The sequence below is a fragment of the Neofelis nebulosa genome, chromosome 2 (genome assembly GCF_028018385.1).
Source record: "Neofelis nebulosa isolate mNeoNeb1 chromosome 2, mNeoNeb1.pri, whole genome shotgun sequence".
NCBI lineage: Eukaryota > Metazoa > Chordata > Mammalia > Carnivora > Felidae > Neofelis > Neofelis nebulosa.
Genome location: NC_080783.1, coordinates 29907690 through 29929425, shown reverse-complemented (window position 1 = coordinate 29929425; position 21736 = coordinate 29907690). Strand labels below are relative to the sequence as shown.

At 38.0% G+C, this 21736-nt stretch overlaps 1 protein-coding gene across 5 annotated transcripts in view; it reads left to right on the top strand.

Annotated features, from left to right (window-relative positions):
• Positions 1-21008, top strand: part of ZDBF2 (zinc finger DBF-type containing 2) — a 31834-nt gene extending 10826 nt beyond the window's left edge. For 4 of the 5 annotated variants that reach the window (XM_058707592.1, XM_058707601.1, XM_058707612.1 and 1 more), the window contains 2 exons: positions 1842-1969; positions 8946-21008. In XM_058707592.1, coding sequence (XP_058563575.1) covers positions 1842-1969; positions 8946-16305 — 7488 coding nt within the window. In that variant the 3' untranslated portion in view covers positions 16306-21008. The remainder of the gene's footprint in view (positions 1-1841; positions 1970-8945) is intronic. The other variant, XM_058707614.1, reaches the window with a different exon arrangement.
• Positions 21009-21736: the final 728 nt, after the last annotated feature.

The following is a 21736-nucleotide window of genomic DNA, read 5'->3' as shown; positions in this document are numbered from 1 at the left end:
AGCCGAAGTTGGACGCTTAACCGACCAAGCCACCCAGGCGCCCCTAAACTACAATCATTAAGACAGCGATGTAAAGTTAGAAAGACCATGGAAGGAAACCAAAAACTCTAGAAACAGACACATACATGGATATTTGATTTGTGACAAATACAGCCCTAAAGAATGGTGAGGGCAGGACTTTCTTCCATAAATGGTACTGAGTCAATTGGATATCCATATGGAGAAGAAATGAAACTCTATTACTAAATCATCCTGGATACAAATGCCAATTTCAAGTAGATTGTAGATGTGCATATTACAGGTAAAAACAACAAGACTTCTAGAAATAAACAGAAAATCTTTATGATTCTGAGTTAGGGAGGGATATCCTAAACTAGTAACAAAAAGCACTGAAAAAGAAAAATGGGAGATGATTAAGAAGGTGGAGAGGTGTCCTGTAACTATTGCCGGGAAAGCTGTGGATTTACTGTGCATGTGTGTGTGCGCTCACAAAAATAAACTTTATGAACCCTCTGCCCCCAAAAGAAAAAGTGAAAAGATAAGCCATTGAGAGAAGGATGATATTTGAAACACATATAATTGAACAAAGAGTTCATGTCGAGAATAAATAATTTTTACACTTCGTTAAAAAAAAAAAGAACATGCATTTGGAAGACAGGAAGAGACTTGAACAGACAAATCATGAAAGAAGATATCCAGGTCACCACTAAAAACGAAAAGCTATCACAAAAATTGCAAAGTAAAGCAACAGTGATACAACATTAAACCCGTTCTACAGTAGCTAAAATTAAAGAGACAATGGCAAGTGTTGATGAGGAAATGGAGGGCTGGAAACCATGACACGTTGCTGATGAGGGTACAGATCAGTATAGACACTTTGGAAGACATCAGTGCAGAGCCTGATGTGGGCTTGATCCCGTGGTGAGATCATGACCTGAGCTGAAATCAAGAGCCAGATGCTTAACTGACTGAGCCACCCAGACACCCCAAGAGGGTGATTCAACTTTCTTCTCTTTTTTAATAGATTTTTATTATAAAGATATTTGCTTGGGAAAAATACAAGAATGTATTTATTTTTTATTAAAAAACATTTTTTTTAATGTTTATTATTTGAGAAAGAGAGAGAAAACAGGGGAGGGGCAAAGAGAGAGGGAGATACAGAATTGGAAGCAGGCTCCAGGCTCTGAGCTGCCAGCATAGAGCTCGACGCGGGGCTCGAACCCACAGACTGTGAGATCATGACCTGAGCTGAAGCTGGCCACCCAACCAAGCCACCCAGGCGCCCCAAAAAATAAGAATTTGTAAGAAAAAATTTAAAATTACCTCTAAGTGTACCTCACAGATGTTAATGATTTTAAAATTTTGGTTTCTTTTCTTCCATTAACTTGTCTATACCTTTTAAAACTATAGTTTCAGGTAAAAGCACACATGTGATTTTTGCATCTTCCATTTTTCTTCTAATATGTAACATTCCTCCATATTATTTAAAATTCTTTGTATTAATTTAGGTAGCTGTACAGTATTACATCTTAGGGTATAATTTAAATATTTTACTGTTAGACATTTTGGAGATTTCTTGTTTTTTTGTTGTTAAGCTTTTTTTTTGCAAAAACCATCCACATTTAAGATGATTTCCTTAGGACAGATTTAGAGAAATGTAATTATTATATTGAAGGGAAAGGTCCTTGTATGATTTTTAGATGCATATTTTAGAATTGCTCTCTAGAATGTTCATGTCAATTTATACTTCTACCAGGAGTATATAAACGAATCCATTTGTGAAACTCACTACTAATGAGTATTACCTGTGTAAAACTATTCAGTTTTGTTTTTTTTAATAGCATATGTCCAGTGCTCAGCACAGATACTTGACTACACAGAATCGACAGCGGATGGGTACCACTAGTTTGATGGAACGTTTCTTGCAGGATGTACTCCGGCACCACCCATATCATTCTCAAGAAAGCAGGTAAAGTAGCTGAGTGGGACCATATTAGTCCACAGTTACTGTATGTTACAGTAGATGGTTGTGTTAACTTTCTAGAAATCTTTTAATTAAGGAATATACAGTGAGATTTTTATCTAGTAACTTCTCTTTGCAATTCTTTAAAAATTTTTCCTAGCTTAAATAAGCAATTTCACTGTAAAAGATACGGACTACACCATACTTTTCTCTAAATAAATGTCTTAGGCCAATAAATAATTCTATATCATTAAGGCGTTCTATTAAGAATGTCATAGGAGTAAGCTGGGGAAAAGGTGGGGGCAAAAATAGCTTTTAATTTTTTGTAACCTGTGTTTATTTTTGAGAGAGAAAGTAAAAGCGAGAGTGAGAGAAACTGAGCACAAGCAGGGGAGGGGCAGAGAGGGAAGGAAATACAGAATCTGAAGCAGGCTCCAGGCTCTGAGCTGTCAGCATAGAGCCTGATGTGGGGCTCGAACCTACGAACCGAACCGCGAGATCATGACCTGAGCCGAAGTTGGATGCTTAACTGACTGAGCCACCCAGGCGACCCAATGCTTACTTTCAAAAGATTAGTAACAGACAACGTGGTGACAGTAATGGAGAGTAAGGGTGGTCTAAGTAAAAACTAAGTCTGTTCCACATTAATTGAACTATTTGCTAACTCAATAGAAAAGACCTCAAGTAGAATTGGCTTTTTAATGATCTGTCAGTATCTTGAGAGCTTGTATCAATTTTGATTGAAATTTTAATAAAAATAAATTTTTTGGTAACATTTAAGAGTTAAAGGAAAACATTGGTAGAAGATTGGACTAAATAGTGTGGTGAGTTTGCAGCTACAGCTGTATGAGAAAGCAAAATAGATTATTAGCACATCTGTGCAGAATTAATTGTTGAGATAGTGACCGGCAGTTTCTAGAAAAAGGGTAAACTTGAATGCTTTGCAGATCACAACCTAGAATTTAGCGAATGATGAAAAGTTTAAATGGGGACATTTTTTAAAAATGTTATTTTTTAGCCGTTGGAAAGATGATCTTGTGGTGAGTATAAATTTCCAGTTTATAGCTTGTATAAGCAGTGCTTCAACACACATATTTGTACATGCAGCTATTTCTGTGGTGTGCATTTCTAGAACTTGAACTTCTGGGCTAAAGTTTCTGGACCTTAAAAAATACATAATTTTTTTTTTTATTATTTAACCTTTCATTTTGGAGTTATTTCAGGCTTACAAAAAAGTGCAAAACTGGTACAAGGAATTCTTGTATAACTTTCACCTGACTTCTTCAGATCTTAAATCTAAAATAGTCACATCACAGTGATCAAATCCATGGAATTACATCGGTGCTATACTATTTGTAGACAAAATCTTACTCAGATTTTGTCAGTTGTCTTTCTAATGTCCTTTATTTTGGGACCAGGATTCAGTCCAGGAGCACATATGGCATTTAGTTGTTCCATCTCCTTAGACTCCCTGAATCACGAACAGTTGCTTAGTCTTTTGCTTTCAAGGCTTGGACACTGCTGGCCACTTATTTTGTATGATGTCCCTACATTGGGGTATGGCTGACATTTTCTCATGATTAAACTTAGGTTATGCGTGTGGGAGAAGAACAAATTATAGTTGATGTGCCCTTCTCAACGTATCCAGAGACCCATGATGTTGCCATGTCTCATGGCTGGTGATGTTAACTTGGATCACTTAATTTTAAGATGGCTTCTCTACTGTAATGTTCCTGTTTTCCCCATTATAATTAATGACAAGGACTTTGAGACTATGTAAATAAATATCCTGTTTCTCATTGTACTTCCACTCGCTTGTATTAAACATTGATTGATGATTCTTCCCTGAAACAGTTATTACATGTATTAATCAGAATTCTACCTTTATAAAGAAGGGCTTTCTGGTTGTCTCACTTATTTATTGAGTTATCTGTTTATATCATTATAAACTCATGGATATGTCTTTTGTGGGTTTTAATCCTTTACTATTAATTTATTTTGTTGCTCCAGGTGTGTGTGTGTGTGTGTGTGTGTGTGTGTGTGTGTGTGTGTAAATTTAAAAATCTTGAGACACTTCCTAGAAGGCTGTGCCAATTTATATGCAATTTATATTATATACATATTCATAGTAGTCTATGAGAAAGCTCATTTCTTATCACTCTTGCCAACACTGGGATTGGCAACTTTTACCCTCCTAACATAACAGGCCAAAACCATGTGTCCCTTAATTAGCCTTTATTTACTTACGAATAAAATAGATCATCTCTCTATATATGTTTATTAGCCATATGTTTATTTTATGAATTGTTTGTAGATTTGCCTGTTTTTCTATTGAGTTATTTGTATATTTTGGATTTGGATGCAATATTTATAGATAATAGTCCTTTGTATCTTAAATAGGTTGATTATTTTCTCAAAATCTGTCCAGTGTCTTTCATCTGTGTGTATTGTCTTTTACTATATAGAAATTAAACATTTTGGCATAATTCGATACAAGGGGACTTTTCCTTTATGGCTTCTTTCATGACTTTTCCTTCATGTCCTTATTTCTACTTTTAAATATTAAAAAAAAAATTTTTTTAATGTTTATTTTTGAGAGAGACAGAGATAGAATGCGAGTGGGTTGGGGCAGAGAGAGAGGGAGACACAGAATCTGAAGCAGGCTCCAGGATCCGAGCCGTCAGCACGGAGCCTGATGCGGGGCTCAAACTCACAAACCGTGAGATCATGACCTGAGCCGAAGTTGGATGCTCAACTGACTGAGCCACGCAGGCGCCACTACTTTTAAATATTTTTAATATTCCTGGAATTTGTTTTTATACGTGGTATGAGGTAGGGCTTATTATTATTATTTTTTATAAACATATATTATCTCCACTGATAAAATGTCACGTTAGGGCCACCTGGCTGGCTCAGTTGGTAGAGCACAGGACTCTTGATCTCCAGTTGTGAGTTCGAGCCCCACATTGGGTGTGCAGATTACTTTAAAAACAAAAAAATGTCAACTGTAACGTAAGCTAAATTCCTGTATTTTTGTATCTATATATCTGATTTTGAATTCCATTTTCTTACCTTGAGGTTTTTTAATCTCAGGTAACATATTATGTTTATAAGCATTCTGAATTACAGAGTTTGTTTTTTAAAGTTTCTTCTCTCTTCCCCTCTTATCTAGACATTGCAGGTTTTTGTATTATTTTAGCCTTCTTGAAAATCAGCTCTTGGTTTGTTTTTGTTTTCTATTTATTGGTTTTTCTTTTTCTTGTTTCCTCAGATTTCCTAGGTGGGGGGGAATTTGGTTATTTTTTTGTTTTTTTTTTTTTAAGTTTTTTTTTAATTATTGTTTATTTATTTTGATAGAGAAAGAGCGAGCACAAGCGGGGGAGGGACAGAGAGGAGAGACAGAATCCCAGTGTGGAGCCCTTTGTGGGGCTAGAACTCACAAACCGTGAGATCATGACCTGAGCCAAAATCAAGAGTGAGAGGCTTGAACTGTGCCACCCAGGTGTCCTGGTTATTTTTTCTGTCTTCCTGAATTAATTGCTCATTTAATTCATTTGTGTCTACCAAATTGTTTATTAGTGGAAGATTTAAAAGTGTGAGGTTTCCATTTTGATCACATTTCATAGATTTGATATATAGTTTTAAAATTTTATTTATAGATTTCAGAAACGTAGCACAAGAGTTATGTAAAAGGGGTTTTGAATCTTTAACAGGTTTTTAGAGGGATTTTTGGTGTAAAATGAGTTTAAAATGAGTAGAAATGTAGATTGTGGTTTAGTTGTTAATTTTAAGCATGTGCAAATACAGTTGTAAATCAAAGCATCTAGATGGTGAACCCTATAACTTTTGGGATCTTGCCTAATTGTTTGATTTTATGATACTGCCTTCCTCTTCTTTGCCAAATGTTACAAGATTAATTTTATTTTCAGATTGTCGTGACAGTCTTTAAGACAAATACATGGGGATGGTCTTCAGGGGTTCTGAGAAACTAGGGTTAAGTGGCATTTCTCCTGCAGTTTTATTGATGAGAATTCAGAAGTATGAACAATTTTGGAATTTTTTGGCCCTGTCCTATGATTCTGATATCTGGGTTAACTTTTTAATTTTACAAGTGCCAAAAAAAGTGTTATTTTAGTGTTAATCATGGTAAATTTTCAGGGGAAAGAAATCATGATATTTATGATATGTTAAAAAAAAGTTGTGGGGCACCTGGCTGGCTCATTCAGTGGAGCATGTGGCTCTTGATCTGGGGGTTTTGCATTTGAGCCCCACGTTGGTTGTGGAGATTACTGAAAAATAAAAAAGCTTTAAAAAAAAGTTGCATGTGACTGACACGTATATACATTTCTCTTAGATGATTGAGGCATCTCGCAAATTGAAAAATATTTAATAAAGGTACCTTTTAGGTGTTAATGTATTTTTAAAAACTTATTTTTAATAGACTACATTTTAGGACAGTTTTAGATCAACAGAACACTTGAGAAGGTAGTACACAGAGTTCCTGTATACCCTCCCCCTCTAGTTTCCATGTTACTAACAACTTACACTGGTATGGTACACTTGTTACAATTAATGGACCGGTATTAATACATTAAGTTCTGTAGTTTATTCGGTGTTCTTAGTTTTTACCTAATGTCTTTTTCTGTTTCAAGATCCCTCCTAGGATAACCATGTTCCATTAACTTGTCATGTCTCCTTAGACTCCTCTTGGCATTTTTAATTTTAATAGACATTGCCAGATTATTGTTCATAGAGATTAAACTAACCTATACCTCTACTAACAGTGTATTAAAGTGCCCCTGTCATGACACCCTTGCCAAAACAATGTGTTGCTATAAACACTGGGGTGCTTGTAGCCCTTTGAATTAGTACTTTTGTATTCTTTGGGTAAGTACCTAGTAGTGCAGTTGCTAGATCATAGGGTAGTTCTGTTTTTAACTTTCTCCATACTGTTTTCCAGAGTGGCTGCACCAGTTTGCATTCCCACCAATGGTGCAAGAGAGTTCCCCTTTCTCTGCATCCTCGCCAACACTTGTTGTTTCTTGTGTTGTTGATTTTAAGCCACTCTGACAGGTGTGAGGTGATATCTCATTGTAGGTTTTTGATTTGTATTTCCCCGATAATTATCTTTTTGTGTGTCTGTTCACCATCTGTAATGTGTCTTTGGAAAAATGTCTGTTCCTGTATTCTGTTCTTTTTTTTTTTTTTTTTTTCAATTGGATTGTTTTTCGTGTGTTGAGTTGTAGAAGTTCTTTATATATTTTGGATACTAACCCTTTATCAGATATGTCATTTCCAAGTATCTTCTCCCATTTGGTAGGTTGCCTTTTTCTTTTCTCTAACGTTTGGTTATTTTTGAGAAAGAGCACGCGTGCTCCCACATGAGTGTGGGAGGGGCAGAGGGAGAGAGGGAGACACAGAATCCGAAGCAGGCTCCAGGCTCTGAGCTGTCAGCACAGAGCTCACAAACCTTGAACTCACACACCTTGAGATCATGACCTGGGCTGAAGTCAGACACATAACTGACTGAGCCACTGAGGCACCCTGAGTGGTAGGTTGCCTTTTGGTTTTGTTGATTGTTTCCTTCACTGTGTAGGAGCTTTTCTTGGGTGAAGTCCCAATAGTTTATTTTTCTGGAAACATACCTAGGAAGAAGTTGCTCTTACTGATGTCAGAGACGTTGTTACTGTCTGTGTTCTCCTTTAGGATTTTAATGGTTTCATATCTTACATTTAGGTCTTTAATCCATTTTGAATTTATTTTTGTGTTTGGAGCATTATCTCCAATAGCCAAGTTACGGAAACAGCCCAAACGTCCATTGACTGATAAGTTGGTAAAGAAGATGTGGTATATATATACAACGGAATACTGCTCAGCCACGAAACAGAACAGAATCTTGCCATTTGTAACCATGTGGATAGAGCTAGAGAGTATTATGCTAAGCGAAATAATTCAGTCAGCGAAAGACAGATACTGCATGATTTTACCATATGTGGAATTTAAGAGACAAAACAAACGAGCATAGGGGAAAAAGGAGAGACACGCCAAGAAACAGACTCTTAACTATAGAGAACGGATGGTTACCAGAGGGGAGGTGAGTGGGAGGATGAGTGAAATAGGTGATGGGGATTAAGGAGGGCACTTGTGATGAGCACTGGGTGATGTATGAAAATTCTTGAATCACTATATGGTACACCTGAAACTAATATATGACACTCTATGTTACCTAACTGGAATTTAAATAAACACTTCAAAAGAAACGACAATGTGTTAAGATTTGTGAATTCACAAACTAACATTTGTGAATGATTACTATTTTCCGGGTCTTTTAAAAAATGCTCTTTACGTAGCAAAACTAATGTACTCCTCAAAACAATTTCTTGGGGGAAAATAATACTATATTCTTAATCTAGGAGAAAACCGGAGGCTGGAAAGTGAAGTGACTGATGTTAAACTTTTTACTGTTTACCGCTCTGATATATGGCTTTTTTTTTTTTTTAAGAACAGCTTTTCATGTTTAGGAGCCATCTGTGTTGATTTTATTCTTTTTTGATTAAAAAAAAAAGTTTTTTTTAAAGTTTATTTTGAGAGAGAGATTGTGGGCGGGGAAGGGGAAGAGAGAGAGGGAAAGAGAGTCCTGAGCAGGCTCTGTGCTGTCAGTGCAGAACCTGACTTGGGGCTCGAACTCAAGAACTGTGAGATCATGACCTGAGCTGAAACCAGGAGTTGGACACTCAACCAACTGAGCCACCCAGGTGCCCTGCCATTTGTGTTTATTAAGTAGCAATTGGTGGAGCTCCCTCCATCTCCTGCACTGATTTACCTACCTGAAAACACACATAGTGTACAGCCTCATGGGATTGCCTTGATTCTTTGTCCCCTTAACAACTGGGCCCAGGACGCAAAGAAAATAACCTTTATTATGCCTTTACCTTAACATTCTATTAGAATATATTTATGGATTTTTCTCCTTGGTTTCTAGATCAATGCAAAATGAGAGACTTCTTACGAATACTGCGTCACCTACCGTGTCACCTACTGCGTCACCCTCTGAAGTGGTTCCTGTTGATGATTGTATTTCTGAAGAAATGACTGATGATGCCGCTGGTGTCAAAGGAGAGAGCTCCACCAAGGGTTTTGAACCTAGTAAAGAGTTACATTCTAGACCTAGTAAATCTCAGGAATACATACAGGGGGTTTCAGTTAGACCATCAGTTATCCAAAAACTGGAGAAGGGACAGCAGCAGCCCTTGGAGTTTGTTCATAAAATTGGGAGTGGTGTGAAAGAATTTAATCCAGTTGGTATTGGTCAAGCTACAAATAATAGACAGAGCTTAATATGTCCCTCGGTGATTTCTAGTGCTCCTGCTAGTTGTTTACCTGGAAGTTCCTATGACAGACCGGTTACAACTAAAACGACTAGGTCACCAGCAGCAGCCAGTTTGGGTCCAGTCAGAAAATGTGACCCAAACAAAGTTGACAGATACCTTGAACAGCCAGACAGGGGCTCTAGAAATTCTGTGCTATCGTCCAATCTAGAAACTTCTTCAGTTTCATATCAGAGACCTAAAGAATCAGACAGAAAATCTTTATGTACAAATTCAGATAAATTGATTATACGGGAAGATGTAAAGTCTCAGTGTAAAACTTTGTCAACTGGCACTAAAGTCCGTGAATTTATGGGTACTGAAGGCTCTTTAAAATCTGAATCTCTTTCCAAATTGGCTGTAAACCAAGCAATCAATGTGAATAAAACTGGTATGCCTTCTAATAAAGGACTCTTTGAAGATGCTGCTGCAAAGCACCGTGAGAAATTCTTTTCGGGTATGGATCAGACCCAAGAGGAAAAGCATTTGGTTTTTAATAAGTCAGCCTTTTTGGAACAGAAGAGCTCAGTGATTTCTGAAACAAAGTTTGCTCGTGGCTGTCTTCAGTCAGCGTGTAATCAGCCCGAAGAGGCTGCACAAGACCTTTGGAAGGAAGAGCAAGTTGACCAAGAAGATAAAAACTATGAATCGAGAGCTTCTGAAATGAGTTTTGACTGCAGTTCTTTTCATTCACTGACTGACCAGTCTAAAGTGACGGCCACAGAAGTAAATATTTCAGAGGAAGTATATGCTGATCTGCAGTGTAAGAACGATAAATCTTATGTTTCTGAAATAAGTTCTGATGGTGCTGGCTCTCTTCAGTTGGCTACCAACCGGACTCAAGTAATTGTTAAAGGTGTAAGTGTTCAGAAGGCAAAGCCTATTAGCCTGGTTGATGAAAGCTATGAATCTAGTGATTCTGAGATTAATTTTGATTGTGATGCCTTACTTCAATCAGCCGATGACTACCCCCGACAGCCTGCAAAAGAAGGAAACCTTTCTAAGGAGGAACACCTTGACTTGGTTGATAAGAACTATGGATCTAGTAGTTCCGAAATAAGTACTGATTCTGCTTTGCCTCTTCAGTCGCTGGGTGACCAACTCCCAGTGGCTGTCACAGAAGCAAAACTTCAGAAGGTTCACATTGGCTTGGTTGATAAAAACTATGGATCTAGTTGTTCTGAAACAAGTACTGATAATGATGTTTCTCTTCAGTCAGTAGTTGACCATCCCCAACTGGTTGTCAAAGAAAGAAACCTAAAGGATAGACATGTCTATCTGAAAGACAAGAGCCATACATCCAGTAGTGCTAAAGAACATCTTGATTATGTGGTCTCTCTTGACACAGTGACGGATGAATCTCAGAGGGCTGTTGAAGAAATAAGTCTTCTGGAAGAGAAGAATGAACCTGTGGATATGAACTATGATTCTCATGGTTCTGAAATGAGTTTCCACACAGATGCTCGATTAATGGCTGGCCAATCAGGAGTAATAGTTAAAAAAGTAAACCTTCGAGAAGTACCTGTTGACCTGGAGGATAAGAGTGTTAAGTCTAGCAATTCTGATCAGAGTTTTGATTCTAATGCTTCTCTTTATCAATCGGTTAGTGATCAGCGTCAAGGGGCTCTGGGTGAAATAAGCCTGAAAGAGTTAAATTTTGATATGGAAGTTAAGAGCTATGGATGCTCCAGTTCTGAGCTGACTTTTGAATCTGATCCCCCTGCTAGGTCAGGTACTGAGCAGTCTGAGATGGACATTGAAGAAATAAGAAAAAGGCACATTAATTTGGAAGATCACTGTGGTTCAAATAGTTCTGGAATAACTTTTGATTCTGATACTGCTTCCCGCTCAGGAGGTGACCAGTCTCAAGTAGCTATTTATGTGGAGGAACCTAGTCCTCTGGAAAATAAGACTCCTAAGCCTTGTGTTTCTGAAGTAACTTTTGACTCTGGCATACCTGTTCAGTCGGGAATGAATCAACCTGGACTAGCTGTTAAAGAAGTAATCGTTCAGAAAGAAGACTATATCCACTTGGGAAGGAAGAATGTGGAACCCAGTGGTTCTGAAATAAGTCTGGATTTTTATGTCCCTCCTCATTCAGTGATTAACTCTCCTGAAATAGCTTTGGAAAAGCTAAATCTTCAAAAAGAAGAGCAGATCTATCTGGAAAGTAAGGTAAATGAACCTAGTGTTTCTGAATTAAGCTTGGATTATATTTTTCATTCAATTACTGGACATTCTAAAGATCCCCTTCAAGAAGTCAACCTTCAGAAAGAAGAGCACATGCACTTAGAAAATAAAGGTAACGGACCTGGTATTTCTGAAATCAGTTTGAAACCTGACATGTCTTTTCATTTACCTAACATAGCTGAACCTGACATGTCTTTTCATTTAGTGACTGATCATCCTAACATAGCTGTGAAAGAAACAAGCCATCAGAAAGAACACATAAACGTACAAGATAAGGAAAGTGAATTAAGTGTTTATGAAACAGGTTTGGATTCTGGTGTCCACCTTCATCAGTCAGTGACTCAGAAGCCTGAAATAGCTGTTAAAGAAATATGGCTTCAGAAAGAAAAGCTTGTTAAATTCAAAAGTAAAAGTGCTAAATTTAGTGGTTCTGAAACAGGTTCTGATGTACCTCATTATTTAGTGACTGAACCTCAGATAGCTGTCGAAGAAATCAGTGTTCAGAAAGAAGAACATGTTCTAGAAAAGCGTGACAAATACAGTAGCTCTGGAATAATGTTTGATGCTGACGTCCCTCCTCAGTCAATGACTGAAACACCTCACATCGCTGTTTTGAAGGAGGACCGTGTTGACCCGGAAGGTGAAAGTACTGGATCGAGAGGTTTTGCAATAAATTTGGATATCGGTGCCCCTCTTCATTCAGTCATTGGTCAACCTCAGCCAACCCTCTTGAAGGAAAGAAACGTTCTTCTGGAAGATAAAAACAGTGAATCTAGTCATTGTAAGGTAAGGTTTGATTATGGTGACCCTCTTCGGCCATTGACTGGGCAATTTCAGGAAGTGGTTAGGAGAACAACCCTGTGGAAGGAAGAGGATATTGGACTGCAAAATAAAGTGTTTGAAACTAGTGGTTCTAAATTAATCCATGGTTCTGGTGTTTCTCTTCAGCCCGTGGCTGATCAGCCTGAAGTGGCTGTTAAACGAGTAAACCTTGAGAATGAAGGTCATGTGAATGTGGAAGATAAGCACAGCCAATGTAGTGGTTCTGAAATGAGTTTGGATTCTGATTTCTTGGTTCAGTCCATAGTTGATCAACCTCAAATAACTATTTTGGATCAGGACCATATTGAGCTAGAAGAGAAGCACAGTCGGTCTGGTGGTTCTGAAATAAGTTTTGATTCTGAGGATCCTCTTCAGTCAGTGGCTGACCAGGTTAGAAAAACCGTTAAAGAAATAAGCCTTTGGAAGGATGAAGTTGATGTGGAAGATAAGAGGGATGAAGGTGATGTGGAAGATAAGAGGGATGAAGGTGATGTGGAAGATAAGAGGGATGAAGGTGATGTGGAAGATAAGAGGGATGAATCCAAGGGTTTTGAAATTGTGTATGATTCTGATATCCTTTTTCAGTCAGTGGCTGGCCAAACTGAAGAAGTCGTTAAGGAGATCAACCTTTGGAAGGAGCACGTTGACTTGCAAGGGAAGATTGTGGAACCTATTGGTTCTAAAATAAATTTTGATGCTAATGAACCTCTCCAGTCTGTGGCCAATGAAATTCAAGAGGCTATTACAGCAGAAATAAATCTTCTGAGGGAAGGGCATGTCTGTCTGGATGATAAGGGCTATGAACCCAACGATTCTGAAATAATTTATGTTTCAGATATCCCTCTTCAGTCAGTAGTTGAGCAGCCACACATTTTGGAAGGGGAACATGTCAACTTGGAAGATAAGAGCAATGTTTCTTGTCCTGAAATAACTTTTATTTCCGATGATCATCTGCAGTCAGTGGCTGACCAGCTTCAAAAATCTGTTAAAGAAGTAAGTCTTTGGAAGGAAGACCGTATTTACCTGGAAGATAAGAGCTATAAACTTGGTGACTTCGAAGTAAGTTACGATTCTGATGTTCCTGTTCACTTTGTGGCTGATCAGTCTCCTCTGACTGTCAAAGAAATAAACTCGCAAAAGAGGGGTCATACTGACCTAGAAAGTAAGAGCTGTGGACCTAGTGTTTCTGAAATAAAATGTGATTCTGGTGTTCATTTTCAGTTAGAAGTTGACCAGTCTCAAGTGGTGTGCAAAGAAATAGATCTTCCGAAGGAACGGCATCTTGGCATGGAAGTAAAGAGCAGTGAACCTAGTGATTCTGAAATGATGTGTGATTCTGATGTTCCTCTTGAAATAGTGGTTAACGAACTTCAGGTGTCAGTTAAAGAAGCAAATCTTCGGAAGATGCTCTTTGTGGACCTGGTGACCAGTGATAGTGATTGTGAAGTGATTGCTGAGTCTGATATCCCTTTTCAGCCAGTGATTGACTCCCCTCACATGACTGTCAAAGAAATCGATTGTATAAACACGGAAGATTTTGATCTAGGTGAGTGCTGTGACTCTTGTGATTCTGAAGTAGGATATGTTTGTGAAGCGTCTCCTCCATCAATGACAAATGAACCCAAAGAGACTTTCAAAGTAGTAAACCAGAAGAAAGACTATATTATTCTCCAAGAGGCCAGCTGTGAGTCTTATGGTTCTGAAATAAAATTTCAAATCGATCCCCCAGATAGGTCTGTGACTTACCCGTTGCAAGGCTCTGATAAAGAAATGGTGACATTTGTTGACTCAGAAGGTAAGAGTTGTAGACCTCATAGTCCTAAGACACACTTTAAATGGGAAGACAATTCTGAGCCTGTGACTGGCAAACTTCAGAAAGCTGATAAAGGAAGCAACTTTTGTCACAGGAAAGACGAAAATACTGGCCGAAAAGATAAGCACTGTGAATCGAGGGGGTCTGCGGGGACTCGCAAAGCCTCTCCTGGGTCAGCAGGCCGTCAAAGGGCTGGTAAAGGAAACCCGAAGTTAAAACATGCAGATCGAGAAAGTAGGAGCTGCGAACCATGCGGTTCTGGGATGAGTTTTCAGTGTGATCGCTCTCTTCAGTCTGATAGTGGCCAGCCTCAACAAGCTGTTAGTAAAAAGGAAGGATTTAAGAAGAGGTCTGTGGACCTAAAAGGAAAAAAAGGCGATTCCCGTTCAGGCCCTGTTCTCAGGGTTGCTTCTGTAAGGAACCGGGAAAAAGCAAAGGAGGTCATAGAAGACAATCCCGATGAACCAGTTCTCGAAGCCTTGCCTCATGTCCCTCCTTCATTTGTAGGCAAGACATGGTCTCAGATAATGAGAGAAGATGACATGAAAATTAACGCTCTGGTGAAGGAATTCAAGGAAGGTCGTTTCCACTGCTACTTTGATGACGACTGTGAGACCAGGAAAGTAAAAAAAAAAAATTTGAATAAAGGAAAAAAGATTACCTGGGCTGACGTTAGTCAGGACACTGCAGCGATTCAAGTTTTTTCAGATGGTGATGATAATGCAGGTGGCATTTCAGATACTGATGACTTTTCAGTGGCCTTAGATAAACCTAGCCATCATCCTACAGCAAAGAGGCCTTATGAACAATCCTGGCGAGTGGCTTCTCGATGCCAGGCTGTAAAAGTCAGCCATGGAACTCAAACCAATCTCACAAAAGAGTCAGCGACGAAAGCAAGTGGACCAGAGGAAGACTCGCCAACAAGGAAGCGTTTACTTTTACAGAAAGACCGACAAATGAGAAACAGAGTGCAAATTGGAACACTTGACTTTCCTGAAACGTGTACTAAAGTTTTGAAGCCTTTGCAACCCAATGCCTTAGTCTATGTTATTTCTTCAAATATGAAGTTTCAGAATGGTGAATCCTTCAACTTTGCTAAAAAGTACCTTGGTGGCAGAAGTAGTCGGGATGTTAGCATACAGTACAAATACAAGCGGAGGTCCTTTGACTACTATGACCCATTGAATAAGAAAATTGTAACAAGTCCTCCAGAATCTGACAGAAATAACTGGCTTCAAATTCACTTGAGCGACCTAAGCTCCAGTTCAGATGAAGATGGTCCTGCAGAAGGCTTTGATCCAACAGGCATTTTGACGCTAAGAGATGAGCTAATGGCCTATCCGGGGGCCCGTATTTCTCCCGAACGTGTGCCGAGACCAGGGACTTCGAGTGCTAGTCAAGTTCCATCGGGAAGTAATTTCCAGTCAACTCCTGTAGGCGGCGATGCTGCCAGAACCTCCCCCCAGTCAGCCACACGGAAGATACTGGAAGGTAAAAAGAAGATTCAGAGAAGGAAGATGAAAACTAGCAAGCCAGGTTTCCCCCAGAAGGCTTATAAACCAATTATTCTCCACCAAAAACCCGGAACCGCTTCCGAAAAGCCGTCCATTTGGATTCGGACCAAACTAAGTGATATAATTAGGAAGTATATTTCAAAATACTCTGCTTTTTTGCGTCGCAAATATCAGTCCAGGAGCGCCTTTATTCGACTGCATCTTCAGAAAAAATGCGACGTCACTAAGTCAAAGAAGGCGAAGAAACCAGCGAAAATGCCTTTGGGCTCCCCGGCTCCCTCGGGGCCGCCGGGGCCACCGGTTCCCTCGGGGCCGCCGGGGCCGTCGGTTCCCCCGGTTCCCTCGGGGCCGCCGGTTCCCTCGGTTCCTTCGGGGCTGCCGGTTCCGTCCGTGGCGGCTGCCGAGGGGCAGTTGGGAGCAGTCCCTAGCTGTTCTCTCAAGCCACCTGTGCAGAACTCTTGGCCCGCTGCAGGAAGAAAGCGGAATGGTACTAAAAAACGCCCTAGGAAGAGAAGAAGAAAGCCTTTTAGACCTGTTAAAATATATGCTTTGAGAAGCTTATATTCTCAGGTACCGTACTCTGATAGGATGAGGACTCGGCTGTCAGACAAATCGCCAGCTAATGAGGCCACCTAGAAGCGTTTCCTTTCAGGCTAGCTGAGGATTCGGTACTTCACTTGAAATACATTTTGTGCACATAGCTTTCCCAGCTTTGGTGGAAAAATTAACCTTCAACTATTTTGCTACAGACATTATTTTTCAGAACTTTTGTAATTCATTTAAAATTCGTGTTTAAGGTCCTTTTTTTTTTTTAAAAAAAAAAAAGATTCAGACACATCCTTTGTCCATTTGCTGTAGAAGAGCTTCATTTTAATTTATATCCATAATTTAGCAGAGGATACATTTTTTTCTCCCTCAAATCCTGTCCCTCTTATTTATTTTTTATGGTTGTATCTCATGTCAGCAGGTTATCATATTGCAAAAATGAATGTGGCAAACATTAAATGCTATCTTATTTTTACTTTTTAAGAATTGGAACAAATGAACATGTACTTACATTCTGTGTGTTTCAGAGTGGCATTGTCAATACCGTATTCTAACTGGATAATTAAGGAGAAACTATAATTATCTCAACTTTTGAATGGAGCTGATTTAAATAATCAGAAACAAATATAATTTATCTTTTAAAGCATTCAAGAAAATGAGATTCCATGATCTTTAATCGAGTTTTTAAAAACTGCCTAGTGATTTTATATACATAAACAGAAACTCCTCCTGCTTCATTTAAATTGGATCTGCAAGTCTCTAACTTTCCTTATTTGGACACACGCACATATACAATGTCTGTAGGCTTTTCTTTAGCATTATTAGATCTTAATGGGAAAATGATCTTGCCAGTGTAATCAGTGGTTTCGACCACCTTTATTCCCCTCCACCTGAAGTGTTGGTGGTTTATTATGAAAATCTGGGTTATCTTATGGCCTTACCTCTTCAAAATATTTCAGCCACTACCATATCTTTTTTTGTAACAGCTTGAACTGAAATTATTGGTTTGGTAATTTGGGCAGACCATTAAGTGTCATTAACAAACTATTCGTAATCTTACTATTTCAAAAGATCTAGTGAAACTGATGACCTACACGGAGGCCAATTTTTCAAGGGAAAAACTACCTATTTGTACATTAGTTTGACTTTCCTTAAACTTGCTATCTGATTTTAATAGTTCAAACAAAAGGTGTTAAGCAGTTTGGGTCTGAGATACTCAGAATATGTTTCGATCCTTTATTCAGAGACACTGGTCCAGTTGGTACAGATGCATCCAATTATCCTATTAAGACAAGGATCCTGGATCCTATTCTATCATTAATGTTAAAGGAAACACGAATTTCAACTATATTGTACAAACCATATTTAATTGAAACTAGATCAGTGTACCATGATTTCAGAGATAAAAATGTGTTACTTTAGAATTAATGAAATATAGTGTAACAGTTGGTGTCTAAATGTAGTTTTATTTCAGGGGCCATTTTTAACCTGTGGGTATGTTATGATGGTGTTCTGTTGTAATTTCTTTACTTCTAAATTTAAAACAGTTATTCTGTTGAAAAAAAAATGGACAAATGTTTATATTTTTAGTTGCAAAGCAACTTCAACCCTGCTTCCTATACAAACCTATTTTAATTCCCTTTCTTAAGACAACATTATGGGCCACTAGTTTAAAATAATCTTCCAATTTTCGTTTGGAAAGCAAACTGTCCTACTGATTAGGAAGTAAACAAGCAGCTAATACGTAAAAATATTCTATTTGTGGGTATTGGTGTCTTTTTCTCCTATAGCTTAGACGCGGTAATTTCCTTAAGTACTACTAGTAGGCATTCTGGATGCTTTTTGCTTAAGTTAAAAAGCAAGATATCACATGGAAATGATGTACTCCATAACTGTGAGGTGTCATATCTATTGTGATTACATCATGCAGAGTGGACAGTTCTCACAATTCAAATGATCAAAAGCAGTTAAAAAATTTTACTACTTTTTTCACATTGGAAACTCTTCTAAATACCGTTTTTTTGAGAGAAAAAAGGTTTATATTTAAAATTTATACTACTAAAAATATCAAAGTATAATACAGTCCTGATTATTTTTTTTAACATTTTGGAAATATTTCTAAGTTCCTGTAATCATTATTTTAGACAAGTTTGAAAAGTTGAAACTGTAAAAATTATAATTTAAATTAAATTAGAAATGAATTACTTTCAGAATTTGGTAGGATGTAAGATGTGCCCCTTTGTCAAAATATTTTTGCTTAATTTGCAGATTAGATGAAACAGTTGGATGTTTTTTGTGTATTCAAGAATGCATTAAATTCTTTTAATAGTAAAAAATTAAATTATAACCACAGTGAATATTTTATTATTCTTGTCCTTGTTCAGTATCTTGCATAGATTTTTATTACAATTGTCCCAAGTTATACAGTATGTGGACAATATTGTGTGAAGTGTGTTTTGCATTTGTGCATTTAAATTATTTGTGTAATTAGGGCTCTGAGTGACACTTTTTGGTAAAGAGAAACTATATTTAAATATTCAAGCAAGTATATATTTCCATGTAAAGCTAATGTGAAGACTAATGTATTTTTTATAATGCAGTTTAAAGAGTAAATTTGTTTTCAAAGTTATCAAGATAAAATTTATCAAATATTGAAATTTGTCTCTACTTTCTCCTCATGTTAGGAAGTTTTTCTGGGAATACTTAAGGAATCAGAGAGTAACGAAAACAAGTTCATTTTATAAATGGTCTTAGAGATAATAAATAAGAGAATATAAATGTTGATGCTGGTGAGGAAATAGTTTAACCAAAGATATACAGGTATGTTCATGGAGTAGTCATTTCAAAGGATTAAAATGAAACAACTATTTATTTGACTGGTGGCATAGTGGGTTAGCAACTGTTCACTTTGTATACCTGTATTGAAAGAGTCAATGAACAGGATTGAGTTCAGGAGGCAGTGTCTAGATCATTATTTGACACCTACTGGGAAGAGAGAACCGTAGCGTCTCCAGTATCACAGCGTATATTCTAAAGGACAAGAAAAACATGGAAGAGCGTACGTATGTCACTGAGGTGGGGGCCTTTGGCCTCAATAGTATTGACTGCTGGGTCTTTTGGTCCCAGATCATATTGTTAAGATACAGCAACAGCCTACTTTTTGTGATAAAAAATTACGAAAGTAAAAATCTGTGATGGATGTCCATATTCAATGAAGGACTTTTATATGGAGAAATAAAATGTGGAACATACTGAAAGATCACGTAATTAGGGAATTAACACATCAAAATGTCAACTTGAGAAAATGAGTGGCTGAGGAAGAGTCTCAACATTTTCTGAAACTTTATTTAGACCCCAAATATTAGGGAAATAATATAGTAAGTTTCCTTTGTTCTTAGACTTTATATGTATATTTAAAAAGTTTTCCCCAAATATTTTGAACTATTTACTTTGATTAAGAAATAGGTCTAGGGTGAACTATCATTTGTTGCTGAATCTTTAAAGTATGAACTTCTACTTTATTTACGTTTATAATTTATTATATGCATGTTGTTTTTCTTTACATGCATTTTATTTTCTAAGTTTTTAAGCTGGACGTGTGTGTGTGCGCGTGTACATCTTGAGCCCTTACAAGTGCCGGGCACTGTTCTAAGCTTTTAAACTGTATTATCTCATTTGATCTTCAAAGAGCCCTTATGAGTTAGGTACTGTGATTGTCACTAAATAGCTCTATGCCTCAATTTTGGGATTACAAATGAGTTGTTATTTAATGTAATCACATGGGGATTACAGTCAATCCCCAGTGCCAGGACACCACTAATCTACTGTCTGTATAGTTTAGCCTTTTCTGGACATTTCATATAAATGGCATCATACAATATGTGGTCTTTGTATCTGGCTTCTTTCATTTACTATAGTGTGTTTGAGGGTCATTCATGTTGTAGCATGTATCAGTATTTTGTTCTTTTTTATTGCTGAGTAGTATTTATAATTAGTTTTTAATGAAGCTGGTAACAGAATGCTGGTCTCCTGATAAATATGATAAAAGCTGTTAGGCTTGAGGCTAGCTGTTCCTTTATAACTCTCATACCTGTTACCCTCGATTACCACCCCAATTCCAAGACCAACTGGATATCTGCCTTTTTAAGTGCCCTTATCCCATACTTGAATGCTTTATACTTCCTCTGTCTTTGACTCTAACTCCCTTTACTGCCTATCTTTGCATTCTTCCCACTGTGCTTTGTGACTTCTCACTTTCAGTGTCAACACATTATCCTGTGTTCTCAGTCTTTTCGCAGTGGATTGCTTGAATGTAACCGAACTGAGAATCACATCCAAGGTGCCCGTTATCCTACACGTGCTGTAGAGCCAGGAAATGTTGGTGATGGTACTGGTCATTCTTCTTTAAAATTCCTCTCCTATGTGATCCAGTACATACCATCGAAATCAACATGGGTATACCCCTCTTCTTCATAGACCTCACTTGGAATTTCCCGATTGTTCCAAAATGTCCTCTAGAGGTCCAGGATTTGATCCAGGATCACAGACTGTCATGACTGTTGAGTTTCCTTCTGTATGGAGCAGTTCCTCAGCCTTTCTTTGTATTTAATAACTTGACATTTTGAAGTGTGCAAACCAGTTTCTTTGTGGAATGTCCCTCGGTTTGAGTTTGTCTGGTGTTTCTTTATAGTTAATGCTTTTGTGGGGGGGGGGCAGAAATTCTGTGGACTTCTCAATGTATCATAACCGCAGCCATGTGATGTCAGTTTGAATAAAAGTGGTGATTGAAAATATCCAGTCTTTGTCTTTATCTTAGAGGAATAACTTTTTAATAATCTGAAACGGGGGCTCTCATGGTGGGTAGGTTGAGTTATTAACATATAGTTACACATTTTTTCACAACTGAACTTTGAAGCAGTTGTGACTGAAAATTTTTTTGTTGTATTTATCATCTAACTCATCATAGCTTAAGATAGTAGCTTATGTGTACACTTAAATGTTACTTAAACCCCTATTATGTGCTCGGCCCTCTCTATTGGGTGCCAAGGATCTAAGCATCAACTACACAAGCCTCTACTTGTTCACGTTCATTAGCTGATATGAGTGAAAGAATTTCAGTAGTGGTAAGTTAGTGAACCTGCGACGTAATCCTTAAACTTTCAAAAGATTGTTAAACCTGTAGAGATAACACAGGACATTGCTATTTGGCATGGAAAACTTCCTCAACTTTCTGCACAGAGACCATTTGCAAAGCGTTTCTCATCGTTCTCTGGAAGGATTGCTTTCCTGTGTTTGCATTACTACGAATAGTCTCTCCTGTGTTGGTTTGATCCATCAAGATGAATTGTTTCTATATAGACTCTCTTAGATAGTTGTCGGGGCGCCTGGGTGGCGCAGTCGGTTAAGCGTCCGACTTCAGCCAGGTCACGATCTCGCGGTCCGTGAGTTCGAGCCCCGCGTCAGGCTCTGGGCTGATGGCTCGGAGCCTGGAGCCTGTTTCCGATTCTGTGTTTCCCTCTCT